At 39.1% G+C, this 16,391-nt stretch overlaps 1 protein-coding gene across 2 annotated transcripts in view; it reads left to right on the forward strand.

Moving 5' to 3' along the window:
- GPALPP1 (GPALPP motifs containing 1) overlaps positions 1 to 16,391 on the forward strand; it is a 154,976-nt gene that overhangs the window by 111,605 nt on the left and 26,980 nt on the right. For both annotated transcript variants that reach the window (XM_053707993.1, XM_053707994.1), the window contains exon 5: positions 15,353 to 15,484. In XM_053707993.1, the coding sequence (XP_053563968.1) occupies positions 15,353 to 15,484 (132 nt within the window). The remainder of the gene's footprint in view (positions 1 to 15,352; positions 15,485 to 16,391) is intronic.

A 16,391-nucleotide genomic window follows, 5' to 3' on the forward strand; every position in this document is an offset into this window, starting at 1 on the left:
CCAGTTATTTATCCATGAGCTAACATTTTCAGCTATTCCCAGTCCCTTAATTTTGTGCATTAATCTCTCATGTGGCACTGTATCAAATGCCTTTGCAAAATCTAAGTATATCACATCAACTGATTCCCCTTTATCTATATTTTTACTTACTTCCTCGTAGAATCTAATTAGATTAGTTTGACATGATCTATTCATGTCGGGGAAACCTGATACAGAGATTTCTCATTTTAAATTTAAGCTTGAGAACCTCCATGTGTTGCTTGGGGAGGTATTAGCTGCTCTGAATGACTGTAACACAGTTGCAGTACCAGAGAAATTGTGTAGGCTGGATAAATACTATGCGGTGCCGGTGTGTACTGATGTTTTTCCTATACCTAAAAGGCTTACAGAAATTATTAGCAAGGAGTGGGATAGACCGGGTGTGCCTTTTTCCCCACCTCCTATATTTAGAAAAATGTTTCCAATAGACGCCACTACACGGGACTTATGGCAGACGGTCCCTAAGGTGGAGGGAGCAGTTTCTACTTTAGCAAAGCGTACTACTATCCCGGTTGAGGACAGTTGTGCTTTTTCAGATCCAATGGATAAAAAATTGGAGGGTTACCTTAAGAAAATGTTTATTCAACAAGGTTTTATTTTACAGCCCCTTGCATGCATTGCGCCTGTCACGGCCGCGGCAGCATTCTGGTTTGAGGCCCTGGAAGAGGCCATCCATACAGCTCCATTGACTGAAATTATTGACAAGCTTAGAACACTTAAGCTAGCTAACTCATGTGTTTCTGATGCTATTGTTCATTTGACTAAACTAACGGCTAAGAATTCCGGATTCGCCATCCAAGCGCGTAGGGCGCTATGGCTTAAATCCTGGTCAGCTGACGTGACTTCGAAGTCTAAATTACTCAACATTCCTTTCAAGGCGCAGACCTTATTCGGGCCTGGTTTGAAGGAAATTATTGCTGACATTACTGGAGGTAAGGGTCACACCCTTACTCAGGACAGGGCCAAAGCAAAGGCCAAACAGTCTAATTTTCGTGCCTTTCGAAATTTCAAGGCAGGTGCAGCATCAACTTCTTCCGCTTCAAAACAAGAGGGAACTTTTGCTCAATCTAAGCAGGCCTGGAAACCTAACCAGTCCTGGAACAAAGGCAAGCAGGCCAGAAAGCCTGCTGCTGCCTCTAAGACAGCATGAAGGAATGGCCCCCTATCCGGCGACGGATCTAGTAGGGGGCAGACTTTCTCTCTTCGCCCAGGCGTGGGCAAGAGATGTTCAGGATCCCTGGGCGTTGGAGATCATATCTCAGGGATATCTTCTGGACTTCAAAGCTTCCCCTCCACAAGGGTGATTTCATCTTTCAAGGCTATCTGCAAATCAGATAAAGAAAGAGGCATTCCTACGCTGTGTGTAAGACCTCCTAGTTATGGGAGTGATCCATCCAGTTCCGCGGACGGAACAAGGACAGGGTTTTTATTCAAATCTGTTTGTGGTTCCCAAAAAAGAGGGAACCTTCAGAACAATTTTGGATCTAAAGATCTTAAACAAATTCCTCAGAGTTCCATCTTTCAAAATGGAAACTATTCGGACTATCCTACCCATGATCCAAGAAGGTCAGTACATGACCACAGTGGACTTAAAGGATGCCTACCTTCACATACCGATTCACAAAGATCATCATCGGTTTCTAAGGTTTGCCTTTCTAGACAGGCATTACCAATTTGTAGCTCTTCCCTTCGGGTTGGCTACAGCCCCAAGAATCTTTACAAAGGTTCTGGGCTCACTTCTGGCAGTTCTAAGACCGCGAGGCATAGCGGTGGCTCCGTATCTAGACGACATCCTGATACAGGCGTCAAGCTTTCAAGTTGCCAAGTCTCATACAGAGATAGTTCTGGCATTCCTGAGGTCGCACGGGTGGAAAGTGAACGAGGAAAAGAGTTCTCTATCCCCACTCACAAGAGTCTCCTTCTTAGGGACTCTTATAGATTCTGTAGAAATGAAAATTTACCTGACGGAGTCCAGGTTATCAAAACTTCTAAATGCTTGCCGTGTTCTTCACTCCATTCCGCGCCCTTCGGTAGCTCAGTGTATGGAGGTAATCGGCTTAATGGTAGCGGCAATGGACACAGTGCCATTTGCGCGCCTTCATCTCGGACCGCTGCAATTATGCATGCTGAGTCAGTGGAATGGGGATTACACAGATTTGTCCCCTCTGCTAAATCTGGATCAAGAGACAAGAGATTATCTTCTCTGGTGGTTGTCTTGGGTACACCTGTCCAAGGGTATGACCTTTTGCAGGCCAGATTGGACAATTGTAACAACAGATGCCAGCCTTCTAGGTTGGGGTGCAGTCTGGAACTCCCTGAAGGCACAGGGATCGTGGACTCAGGAGGAGAAACTCCTTCCAATAAATATTCTGGAGTTAAGAGCGATATTCAATGCTCTTCTGGCTTGGCCTCAGTTCGCAACACTGAGGTTCATCAGATTTCAGTCGGACAACATCACGATTGTGGCTTACATCAACCATCAAGGGGGAACCAGGAGTTCCTTAGCGATGTTAGAAATCTCAAAAATAATTCGCTGGGCAGAGTACCACTCTTGCCACCTGTCAGCAATCCGTATCCCAGGCGTGGAGAACTGGGAGGCGGATTTTCTAAGTCGTCAGACTTTCCATCCGGGGGAGTGGGAACTCCATCCGGAGGTGTTTGCTCAATTGATTCATCGTTGGGGCAAAGCAGAGTTGGATCTCATGGCGTCTCGCCAGAACGCCAAGCTTCCTTGTTACGGATCCAGGTCCAGGGACCCAGAAGCGACGCTGATAGATGCTCTAGCAGCGACTTGGTTCTTCAACCTGGCTTCTGTGTTTCCACCGTTTCCTCTGCTCCCTCGACTGATTGCCAAAATCAAACAGGAGAGAGCATCGGTGATTCTGATAGCGCCTGCATGGCCACGCAGGACTTTGTATGCAGACCTAGTGGACATGTCATCCTTTCCACCATGGACTCTGCCTCTAAGACAGGACCTTCTGATACAAGGTCCTTTCAATCATCCAAATCTAATTTCTCTGAGACTGACTGCATGGAGATTGAACGCTTGATTCTATCAAAGCGTGGCTTCGAGTCAGTCATTGATACTTTAATACAGGCACGAAAGCCTGTTACCAGGAAAATCTACCACAAGATATGGAGTAAATATCTTTATTGGTGTGAATCCAAGAATTACTCATGGAGTAAGGTTAGGATTCCTAGAATATTGTCCTTTCCCCAAGAGGGCTTGGACAAAGGATTATCAGCTAGTTCCTTAAAGGGACAGATTTCTGCTCTTTCTATTCTTTTGCACAAGCGTCTGGCAGAGGTTCCAGACGTCCAGGCATTTTGCCAGGCTTTGGTTAGAATTAAGCCTGTGTTTAAACCTGTTGCTCCCCCGTGGAGCTTAAACTTGGTTCTTAAGGTTCTTCAAGGAGTTCCGTTTGAACCCCTTCATTCCATTGATATTAAACTTTTATCTTGGAAAGTTCTGTTTTTGATGGCTATTTCCTCGGCTCGGAGAGTCTCTGAGCTATCTGCCTTACAATGTGATTCTCCTTATCTGATTTTTCATGCAGATAAGGTAGTTCTGCGTACCAAACCTGGGTTTTTACCTAAGTTGGTTTCTAACAAGAATATCAATCAAGAGATTGTTGTTCCATCATTGTGTCCTAATCCTTCTTCAAAGAAGGAACGTCTTTTACATAATCTGGACGTAGTCCGTGCCTTGAAGTTTTACTTACAAGCTACTAAGGATTTTCGTCAAACATCTTCCCTGTTTGTCGTTTACTCTGGACAGAGGAGAGGTCAAAAAGCTTCGGCAACCTCTCTTTCCTTTTGGCTTCGGAGCGTAATACGCCTAGCCTATGAGACTGCTGGACAGCAGCCCCCTGAAAGGATTACAGCTCATTCTACTAGAGCTGTGGCTTCCACCTGGGCCTTTAAAAATGAGGCCTCTGTTGAACAGATTTGCAAGGCCGCGACTTGGTCTTCGCTTCACACCTTTTCCAAATTTTAGAAATTTGATACTTTTGCTTCTTCGGGGGCTGTTTTTGGGAGAAAGGTTCTTCAGACAGTGGTTCCTTCCGCTTAATCATGCCTTGTCCCTCCCATCATCCGTGTACTTTAGCTTTGGTATTGGTATCCCACAAGTAATGGATGATCCGTGGACTGAATACACTTAACAAGAGAAAACATAATTTATGCTTACCTGATAAATTTATTTCTCTTGTAGTGTATCCAGTCCACGGCCCGCCCTGTCCTTTTAAGGCAGGTCTAAATTTTAATTAAACTACAGTCACCACTGCACCCTATGGTTTCTCCTTTCTCTGTTTGTTTTTGGTTGAATGACTGGATATGACAGCTGGGGGAGGAGCAATATAGCAGCTCTGCTGTGGGTGATCCTCTTGCAACTTCCTGTTGGGAAGGAGAATATCCCACAAGTAATGGATGATCCGTGGACTGGATACACTACAAGAGAAATAAATTTATCAGGTAAGCATAAATTATGTTTTTGCTGATTTCCAGACTCCTAACCAACTAAGCTAAGTGCACTCCTTATTGGGATTGGGTGTGCTGGTCCTTATCTAAACATCCAGGTCTTGTTGCAGAGGGAGAACAGTGGAAAAGTTCCACTTTAAAGGAAGTCATTTTCTTTCCAGTCACTGTCTTTGCTGTAATGCAGACTTTGCAACCGCTATATATAAAAATGACATTAATATATCTAATGTGTATAGATATGCTGAGTACACCCAGTGGTTTGTGTGTATGTCCTCCAGAATAATGTTTTTTTAGTATTTCTAGTGTGGTCATATGGAATGAAAATGCTAATTTACCTGTCACTTAGGATTTGAAAATGTTGTTCTGCTCTGTTCACCATCTGACAGTTCTGAAAGCTGCAGAGCACCAAGAATCAACTGTGTTTATAGTCTAAAAAGATTGACTTTGTCTAAATAAAGTGGTATTGAAATGTAATGTTCATCATTGTGTATCTTTGTTCCAAAATGTCCACAAAAAAAATCACCATAGCACTTTAAGGTTAGTCTGAATGTTCTTTAATTGAAGGAGTCTTAATTACTTTTTATTTTTATTTTATTTATTTTTTTTAAATATGTATTTCTTTCATGTAATTAGCAAGAGTCCATGAGCTAGTGACGTATGGGATATACATTCCTACCAGGAGGGGCAAAGTTTCCCAAACCTTAAAATGCCTATAAATACACCCCTCACCACACCCACAATTCAGTTTTACAAACTTTGCCTCCTATGGAGGTGGTGAAGTAAGTTTGTGCTAGATTCTACGTTGATATGCGCTCCGCAGCAAGTTGGAGCCCGGTTTTCCTCTCAGCGTGCAGTGAATGTCAGAGGGATGTGAGGAGAGTATTGCCTATTTGAATGCAGTGATCTCCTTCTACGGGGTCTATTTCATAGGTTCTCTGTTATCGGTCGTAGAGATTCATCTCTTACCTCCCTTTTCAGATCGACGATATACTCTTATATATACCATTACCTCTGCTGATTCTCGTTTCAGTACTGGTTTGGCTTTCTACAAACATGTAGATGAGTGTCCTGGGGTAAGTAAATCTTATTTTCTGTGACACTCTAAGCTATGGTTGGGCACTTTGTTTATAAAGTTCTAAATATATGTATTCAAACATTTATTTGCCTTGACTCAGAATGTTCAACATTCCTTATTTTCAGACAGTCAGTTTCATATTTGGGATAATGCATTTGAATCAATCATTTTTTTCTTACCTTAAAAAATGTGACTTTTTTTCCCTGTGGGCTGTTAGGCTCGCGGGGGCTGAAAATGCTTCATTTTATTGCGTCATTCTTGGCGCGGACTTTTTTGGCGCAAAAAATCTTTTCTGTTTCCGGCGTCATACATGTCGCCGGAAGTTGCGTCATTTTTGACGTCCTTTTGCGCCAAAAATGTCGGCGTTCCGGATGTGGCGTCATTTTTAGCGCCAAAAGCATTTAGGCGCCAAATAATGTGGGCGTCTTGTTTGGCGCTAAAAAAATATGGGCGTCGCTTTTGTCTCCACATTATTTAAGTCTCATTATTTATTGCTTCTGGTTGCTAGAAGCTTGTTCACTGGCATTTTTTTCCCATTCCTGAAACTGTCATTTAAGGAATTTGATCAATTTTGCTTTATATGTTGTTTTTTCTATTACATATTGCAAGATGTTCCACGTTGCAATTGAGTCAGAAGATACTTCAGGAAAATCACTGCCCGGTGCTGGAGCTACAAAGCTAAGTGTATCTGCTATAAATTTTTGGTATCTGTTTCTCCAGCTGTTGTTTGTATTGCATGTCATGACAAACTTATTAATGCAGATAAAATTTCCTTTAGTACTGTTACATTACCTGTTGCTGTTCCGTCAACATCTAATTTTCAGAGTGTTCCTGATAAACATAAGAGATTTTATTTTTTAAATCCATTTAGAAGGCTATGTCTGTTATTTCTCCTTCTAGTTTACATAAAAGTCTTTTAAAACTTCTCTTTTTTCAGATGAATTTTTAAATGAACATCATCATTCTGATACTGATAATGGTTCTTCTGGTTCAGAGGTTTCTGTCTCAGAGGTTGATGCTGATAAATATTTGTATTTGTTCAAGATGGAATTTATTCGTTCTTTATTTAAAGAAGTATTAATTGCTTTAGAAATAGAGGATTCTGGTCCTCTTGATACTAAATCTAAACGTTTAAATAAGGTTTTTAAATCTCCTGTAGTTATTCCAGAAGTGTTTAATCTCCCTGATGCTATTTCTGAAGTAATTTCCAGGGAATGGAACAATTTGGGTAATTCTTTTACTCCTTCTAAACGTTTAAGCAATTATATCCTGTGCCATCTGACAGATTAGAGTTTTTTGGGACAAAATCCCTAAGGTTATGGGGCTGTCTCTACTCTTGCTAAATGTACTACTATTCCTACGGCAGATAGTACTTCATTAAAGGATCCTTTAGATAGGAAAATTGAATCCTTTCTAAGAAAAGCTTACTTATGTTCAGGTAATCTTCTTAGACCTGCTATATTTTTAGCGGATGTTGCTGCAGCTTCAACTTTTTGGTTAGAAGTTTTAGCGCAACAAGTAACAGATCATAATTTTATAGCATTATTATTATTCTATAACATGCTAATAATTTTATTGGTGATACCATCTTTTGATATCATTAGAGTTGATGTCAGGTATATGTCTCTAGCTATTTTAGCTAGAAAAGCTTTATGGATTAAACTTGGAATGCTGATATGTCTTCTAAGTCAACTTTGCTTTCCCTTTCTTTCCAGGGTAATAAATTATTATCTCAACTGTTTCTGGAAGGAAGGGAACTTTTTTACCAGAGGATAAAAAATCCAAGGTAAATTTAGGTTTAATAATCATTTTTCGTTCTTTTCCTCACAACAAGGAACAAAAGCCTGATCCTTCATCCTCAGGAGCGGTATCAGTTTGGAAACTATTTCCAGTTTGGAATATATCCAAGCCTTATAGAAACCTATAGCCAGCTCCTAAGTACCCATGAAGGTGCGGCCCTTATTCCAGTTCAGCTGGTATGGGGCAGATTACGTTTTCTTCAAAGAAATTTGGATCAATTCCGTTCTCAATCTCTGGTTTCAGAACATTGTTTCAGAAAGGTACAGAATTGGCTTCAAGTTAAGGCCTCCTGCTAAGAGATTTTTTTCTTTCCCGTGTCCCAGTTAACACAGCAAAGGCTCAGCATTTCTGAAATGTGTTTCAGATCTAGAGTTGGCTGGAGTAATTATGCCAGTTCCAGTTCTGGAACAGGGGCTGGGGTTTTATTTTATCTATTCATTGTACCATAGAAGGTCAATTCCTTCAGACCAGTTCCGGATCTATCAATATTGAATCGTTATGTAAGGATACCAACATTCAAGATGGTTCTGTAGGACTATCCTGCCTTTTGTTTAGCAAGGGCATTATATGTCTACAATAGATATACAGGATGTGTATCTGCATATTCCGATTCATCCAGATCACTTTTAGTGTCTGAGATTCTCTTTTTAGACAAGCATTACCAGTTTTGTGGCTCTACCGTTTGGCCTAGCCTCAGTTCCAAGAATTTTTTTCAAAGGTTCTCGGTGCCCTTCTTTCTGTAATCAGAGAACAGGGTTTTGGTATTTCCTTATTTGGACGATATCTTGGTACTTGCTCAGTCTTCTCATTTTCGAAGAATCTCATACGAATCGACTTGTGTTGTTTCTTCAAGTTCATGGTTGGAGGATCAATTTACCAATCAGTTCATTGATTCCTCAGACAAGGGTAACCTTTTTAGGTTTCTAGATAGATTCAGTGTCTATGACTCTGTCCTTGTCAGACAAGAGAAGTTTAACATTGATATCAGCTTGTCAAAACCTTCAGTCACAATCATTCCCTTTGGTAGCCTTATGCATGGAAATTCTAGGTCTTAGGACTGCCGCATCAGATGCGATCTCCTTTGCTCGTTTTCACATGCGACCTCTTCAGCTCTGTATGCTGAACCAATGGTGCAGGGATTACTCAAAGATATCTCAATTAATATCTTTAAACCGATTATACGACACTCTCTGACATGGTGGACAGATCACCATCGTTTAGTTCAGGGGGCTTCTTTGTTCTTCCGACCTGGACTATAATCTCAACAGATGCAAGTCTTACAGGTTGGGGAGCTGTGTGGGGGTATCTGACGGCACAAGGGGTTTGGGAATCTCAGGAGGTGAGATTTACGATCAATATTTTGGAACTCCGTGCAATTTTCAGAGCTCTTCAGTCTTGGCCTTTTCTGAAGAGAGAGTTGTTCATTTGTTTAGACAATGTCACAACTGTGGCATACATCAATCATCAAGGAGGGACTCACAGTCCTCTGGCTATGAAAGAAGTATCTCGAATTTTGGTTTGGGCGGAATCCAGCTCCTGTCTAATCTCTGTGGTTCATATCCCAGGTATGGACAATTGGAAAGCGGATTATCTCAGTCGCCAAACGTTGCACCTGGGCGAATGGTCTTCACCCAGAGGTATTTCCTCAGATTGTTCAAATGTGGGAATTCCCAGAAATAGATCTGATGGCTTCTCATCTAAACAAGAAACTTACCTGGTATCTGTCCGGATCCCGGGATCCTCGGGCGGAGGCAGTGGATGCATTATCTCTTCCTTACAAGTGTCATCCTGCCTATATCTTTCCGCCTCTAGTTCTTCTTCCAAGGGTATTCTCCAATATTCTAAAGGAATGCTCATTTGTCCTGCTGGTAGCTCCAGCATGGCCTCACAGGTTTTGGTATGCGGATCTTGTCCGGATGGCCTCTTGCCAGCTGTGGACTCTTCCGTTAAGACCAGTCTTTCTGTCTCAAGGTTCTTTTTTCCATCAGGACCTCAAAACCTTAATTTTAAGGTATGGAGTTTGAACGTTTGATTCTTGGTCAAAGAGGTTTCTCTGACTCTGTGATTGATACTATGTGACAGGCTCGTAAATCTGTATCTAGAGAGATATATTATAGAGTCTGGAAGACTTATTTTTCTTCAGGATGGTTTAGATAAAGGTTTGTCCGCAAGTTCCTTGAAAGACAAATCTCTGCTCTTTCTGTTCTTTTTTCACAGAAGGATTGCTAATCTTCCTGATATTCATTGTTTTGTACAACCTTTGGTTCGTATAAAACCTGTCATTAAGTCAATTTCTCCTCCTTGGAGTTTGAATTTGGTTCTGGGGGCTCTTCAAGCTCCTCCGTTTGAACCTATGCATTCATTGGACATTAAATTACTTTCATAGAAAGTTTTGTTCCTTTTGGCAATCTCTTCTGCCAGAAGAGTTTCTGAATTTTCTGCTCTTTCTTGTGAGTCTCCTTTTCTGATTTTTCATCAGGATAAGGCGGTGTTGCGAACTTCTTTTGAGTTTTTTCCTAAAGTTGTGAATTCCAACAACATTAGTAGAGAAATTGTGGTTCCTTCATTATGCCCTAATCCTAAGAATTCTAAGGAGAAATCGTTGCATTCTTTGGATGTTGTTAGAGCTTTGAAATATTATGTTGAAGCTACTAAGTCTTTCCGAAAGACTTCTAGTTTATTTGTTATCTTTTCCGGTTCTAGAAAAGGCCAGAAAGCTTCTGCCATTTCTTTGGCATCTTGGTTGAAATCTTTAATTCATCTTGCCTATGTTGAGTCGGGTAAAACTCCGCCTCAGAGGATTACTGCTCAGTTTCTACTTCCTGGGCATTTAGGAATGAAGCTTCGATTGATCAGGTTTGCAAAGCAGCAACTTGGTCCTCTTTGCATACTTTTACTAAATTCTACCATTTTGATGTATTTTCTTCCTGAAGCAGTTTTTGGTAGAAAAGTACTTCAGGCAGCGGTTTCAGTTTGAATCTTCTGCTTATGTTTTTCATTAAACTTTATTTTGGGTGTGGATTATTTTCAGCAGGAATTGGCTGTCTTTATTTTATCCCTCCCTCTCTAGTGACTCTTGTGTGGAAAGATCCACATCTTGGGTAATCATTATCCCATACGTCACTAGCTCATGGACTCTTGCTAATTACATGAAAGAAAACATAATTTATGTAAGAACTTACCTGATAAATTCATTTCTTTCATATTAGCAAGAGTCCATGAGGCCCGCCCTTTTTTTGTGGTGGTTATGATTTTTGTATAAAGCACAATTATTCCAATTCCTTATTTTTTATGCTTTCGCACTTTCTTATCACCCCACTTCTTGGCTATTCGTTAAACTGAATTGTGGGTGTGGTGAGGGGTGTATTTATAGGCATTTTAAGGTTTGGGAAACTTTGCCCCTCCTGGTAGGAATGTATATCCCATACGTCACTAGCTCATGGACTCTTGCTAATATGAAAGAAATGAATTTATCAGGTAAGTTCTTACATAAATTATGTTTTTCACACACAACATACAGTATTTAAATGCCAAATAGTTTTGAAATTGAAATGACACACTTGATTTATTTAGTAGGAAGATAACAGCCCAATGGGTCTATGCAATATAATTACTTTGACAATATTTTAATTTTTAGAAAAAAAATAAACCTGATTTGTGCAGTACAGTATATATGGCCGAGTGTTATATGACTTATTAAACACTGCTGCTCCTTCTACATCATTGTTGGTTGAAGAACACAGTGCCCAGTCTCAACCACCAGCATCACTCATCTTTTTGACCCCATTAGGTGGGGCTCTGTGCTAAACCATGGAGTGCTGATTTGCTGGTTGTGAATATCTGATTTAGATGGTCCTTGGAAAATAAGAGATAATGACATATTTTCATGTTGGTACTGCTTTGCAGTCTGTCTTCTAAAGAGACAGTTTACCGTATATTTTTCCATTTAATGTTTTCCCAATGATCCATTTAACCTGCTGGCAGAATCACAGTTCAAGTGGTGGGTGAGAGAGAGAACAATTTAAAATGAACATTTTAGTATTGGTCTTTTTGTATACAGTGAAATATAAGATAATGCCTGTTTTGGTGTGTTTGTATATGTATGTATGAATAAAAAATCCCACAAGTATCTGCACTCTCACTGCCAGGTAGTCAACGACCAGGGTGCTTAGTCAGGATTAAATTTCAATAATAAAACATATAGACTGCACTCACTACTGGATTTGTGAATTTTTTATTTTTTTATTTTTTTATATCATAGTGACATTTCGGGATCCACAAACCCCTTCCTTGGTCTGAGGAAGGGGTCTGTGGATCCCGAAACCTCACTATGATATAACAAAATAAATCTATTTTTTTTTCACAAATCCAGTAGTGAGTGCAGTCTATATGTTTTTTTATTTATATATATATATATATATATATATATATATATATATATATATATATATATATATATATATAAATATTAGGGCTGCACGATTAATCACAATTTTTTTGAAGAAACAAAAATCTTCAGATGTGTCTGTACTGCATTGATATGTATGTGATTTCATGCAAACCAGCTCCATCTGGTGGTTGCTTTTAGCACACATTTGTAAAATGTCTGTTTTACTTTCACTTTCTGTTTGTGATCTCAGTAGCAGCTGATCAATCTATAGCAGTCTAAAAGCAGAGCCCATGCAGGAGACTGAAGAGGAGGGAAAGCCACTTACTTATATTTCCCCCTAGGGATGTCTGCAGTCTGAAACTTAGGGTATGTAATCATTATGGAACATCCCACACAATCTCCTGCTCTCTGAGAAACAGCTCAAATACATAGCAGATGTAGTTAACTCCACGGCTGCCAAAAAGGCTAAAACTGCAGTCCCCGCTGCTAGCTAGCTGTTGGGTTAATTGCATCTACAATGTATTTGATATCAGCAAGGCACAGCATTTTTTTAAAGGAGCAGCCCCCCACCCCTACTGCTATATGCCTGTATTGGATTCCTGGACAGGAGCAGGGCTCTTTTTCAGTCAAGATAAAATGTTTAAAAAAAAGAAGAAAAAAAATAATTATATATATATATATATATATATATATATATATATATATATAATGTACACACACACATATGTGTGTGTGTAACTGTGTATGTGGTTGTGTGTGTATATGTATGTATATATATATATATATATATGTGTGTGTATATATATATATGTGTGTGTGTGTGTATATATACATATATATATATTATATATGTATGTGTATGTATATATATATATATATATATATATATATAGCAGCATAAAGAAACGCACTCGCCGGGTCTTATACATATGGTATTATTTAATACAACAAATAGTGACGTTTCGGGGTCGTTAGCCCCGTCCTCATACGGTCTGAGGACGGGGCTAACGACCCCGAAATGTCACTATTTGTTGTATTAAATAATGCCATATTTATAAGACCCGGCGAGTGCGTTTCTTTATGCTGCTATTATTAATATTTTGAATGCACCCCGGGCAACTTGAACATTGGAGAGTACATGCAGGGCCCTTACAGCATTTATATATATATATATATATATATATATATATATATATATATATATATATCTAGCAACTGGAGAGAACTCTCACTTCGTGGTCAACTTACTAGGGTGCATGCAGAAAAAAATTACATAAATACACGATGGCTTGCACTCACTGGGCTTTTCAAAATACGTGCCTTTATTGTGATGTTTCGGAGACCATATCCCCTTCCTCGTCTAAGGAAGGGGATACGGTCCCCGAAATGTCACAATAAAGGCACGTATTTTGAAAAGCCCAGTGAGTGCAAGCCATTGTGTGTATATATATATATATATATATGTGTGTGTATATATATATATATATATATATATATATATATATATATATATATATATATATATATATATATATATATATATATATATATATATATATATATATATATATACACACACACACACACACACACACGTGGTTTGTATTTTTATGCTCCCAGAGTGTATTGGACCTGTACATTAAGTTTCTGTAGTAAATAATCTTTTTATTGAAAAATTACGGTGTTATAGTAATTTTTAAGAGAATCACAATTTCCACCCCCCCATATCGCCCAGCCCTTATATATATATATATATATATATATATATATATATATATGCTCAGGATTGTGGTTTCATGTAGCAAATACTTTTTATACACAAAAATAAACATAAAGTAGCAATTTCCCATGCATTTTAAACTGAATGCTTCTGCTAGACTCATCCACCTAAGACGCCGATCTACATCAGCTGCTCCGCTCTGCCAGTCTCTGCACTGGCTCCCCATACTCTCCAGAATACAATTTAAAGTATTAACCCTAACTTACAAAGCACTCAACAGTCTAACTCCCAACTATATTTCCTCTCTCATCGTGAAATACTCCCCATCCCGTCCTCTTCGATCAACCTCTGACCTACGTCTCTACACTCCTGTAATCTCTATGCCACACTCCCGCCTCCAAGACTTTGCACGTGCTGCTCCTGTCCTCTGGAACTCTCTACCTCACTCCATAAGAGTGTCTCCAACCTTGTATAGCTTCAGACGCTCCTTGAAAACTCACCTATTCAGAGAGGCTTACCATCTCTCCTCCATCCCGCATCCGAACCAAACTAATACATGTACATGAACTGCCTGACTCACTGCTGCAAATACAACCGATGTAACAAGCTACCCCAACCTTATGTCTCTGCACCCTTAACCTATAGACTGTAAGCTCTCCGGAGCAGGACCCTCTTCCTCCTGTATTAGATTTGTTTAGTTTTATTATGTTTTGTATTTTATCACAAAGCTTTGTCATTGTATACCCCTATCATTGTACTCAGTGCTACGGAATTTGGCTTCGCTTTACAAATAACTGATAATAATAATAATTAAGGGGAAACCAATTTTACAGTACATAATTAATTAAAGGCCAGTATCAAATAATAATCTTAAAAACAGGGACACTTTAATTTGTTTACAAAGATGCTTATTTTTTAAAATGTTAATGCAGATCCTCCACCCGCATCTGCTGCTTTCTTTAGCAGATCAATGACGAATCCATGTGCCCTTTGGTGTCCAGCTCGTGGGGCAACGATTGGAGGAACCCGGATTCGTCATCCATATGCTAAACAAAGCAGGAGGATCGGCGTTATGTTTACCATAACGCAAAGGTAAGTATTTTAAAAAATAAGCATCTTTGTAAACTTTAATGAATTAAAGTGCCCCTGTTTTTAAGATTATATAATACTGGCCTTTAATTCATTAAAGTTTACATTCACTTTAAGTCACCTGTAGGAAAAAAAGGCAAACGCTTCAAACAAAGTGTTTATCAGGGAACTCCACCTTTTATTATTTTGCTACTATGGATTATGAAGATCTGCTATATTCACCTGTATTTTACTACTGGATGTGTTTCTCTAAACTCAGATGCATGGCTCTGATACCCCTCTAGTCCATGCATGTTCATTTACGTATCACTGACCCCTCTCTGTTACATTCATTTAGTAAGGTGGTTTGATGTTGAAAGTGAAATAAGATGATGTATAAAAGTGTTTTGCATTGAGCATGGTATATATTTTCCGGAACTTTATGATGTGCTGAAAAAACAACATATGATTTGTGTGGGTAAATTCAAGTAAAAGTGATGTGTAAATGCAATGAGAGAGAAAAGTCTAAAAACTGCTTATTTATATGTTTTGCTAATCTTCAATAACAGTTTGTATAATATTCATTTTGAGCATGTGATACAGTAACCTACAGTGTAGTTTTAATTAACAGAAAGTTTTGGGTGTTTCTTTCAAAAGTCAAGAGTTCTGCAAACAATGACCTGAAAAATCACAGATCAGTATTAAATGTATGTTTTTAATTTTCCATGTTTTGTGCTATAGCCACAATTGCATCAAATATTTAGTGTTATCTTCTTTAAAGGCAAGTGAGAGCAGTGAGGATGAAGATATCATTGGACCCCTCCCTGCAGACGGACCTGTTAAATCAAGTGTCGCTGAAGATTTTGAGCGAAGGGCTTTGAAAATGAAAGAAAAACTTACTGGAAAAGATGATGTAAGATTTTTATTTTTTTAATGGTGCTGTCTGAAATATTCATTATAAGTGACCCTATGTAATCAATATTTGCATATGCCTGCCTTGTCCATAAGAAGCCTACTGTTGGAATTGGTGAAAGGGACAGGACACTGCACCCAGGAGAAGCAGGTGACCAGTGGCAGACCTAGCAATGGCTGTACAATGTTTGTTTATTTTACATTTTCAATGCTGTCTATTAGCCACCCGCTGTAACGCTTACTGTATTGCACACCAGGTTTTAGAGAGATGATAGGGTAGATGTGTGAGAAGCCTCATTGCTGGTTGTGAAGCTGTGCCAAAGTGAAGGAGATCAAACTCTGAAAAGGAGCACAAACAATAGTGCAATAACGTGTTTCCCCCAGCCTGCACAAAAGGAATGTACTGATTAGGAAGCAGATGTAGGATCCAAAATGTTTACAACGTAACTTGAGCGAGACCCGTAAATAATGGGAGGACTTGAAAGAGAACTAATATGACATCACAGGATGGCATGAATATGATTGGAGGGGTAGCAATTGAAAGACGGATAACATGTACGCTGGAGACTTTAAGAAACTATTTATGTTTGGTTTATTCAAATGTTATATAAAAAAGGTGATTGGTTACGTTGTTGTATTATGTTTTGAAGTGATTATCACATATTATTTGATTTAGCACAATAGGATTTGTAAGCCATTTGCCAATGTGGACCACAGAAACAAATGTAATTAGAATAATGCCAGCGGGCATAGATTAATTCAGCGTTTATAAATTTATATGATCCATTTGGCAATGGTTAGTACCAACTAATTGATTCATTATTGATACTGACTGTCCAAAATGTTTGAATGAAGGTTTTCCACTTAACCAATAATATAAATTTATGCTATCTGCAGTGAATTATGTC

Source organism: Bombina bombina, chromosome 3 (assembly GCF_027579735.1).
Source record: "Bombina bombina isolate aBomBom1 chromosome 3, aBomBom1.pri, whole genome shotgun sequence".
NCBI classification, from domain to species: Eukaryota; Metazoa; Chordata; class Amphibia; order Anura; family Bombinatoridae; genus Bombina; species Bombina bombina.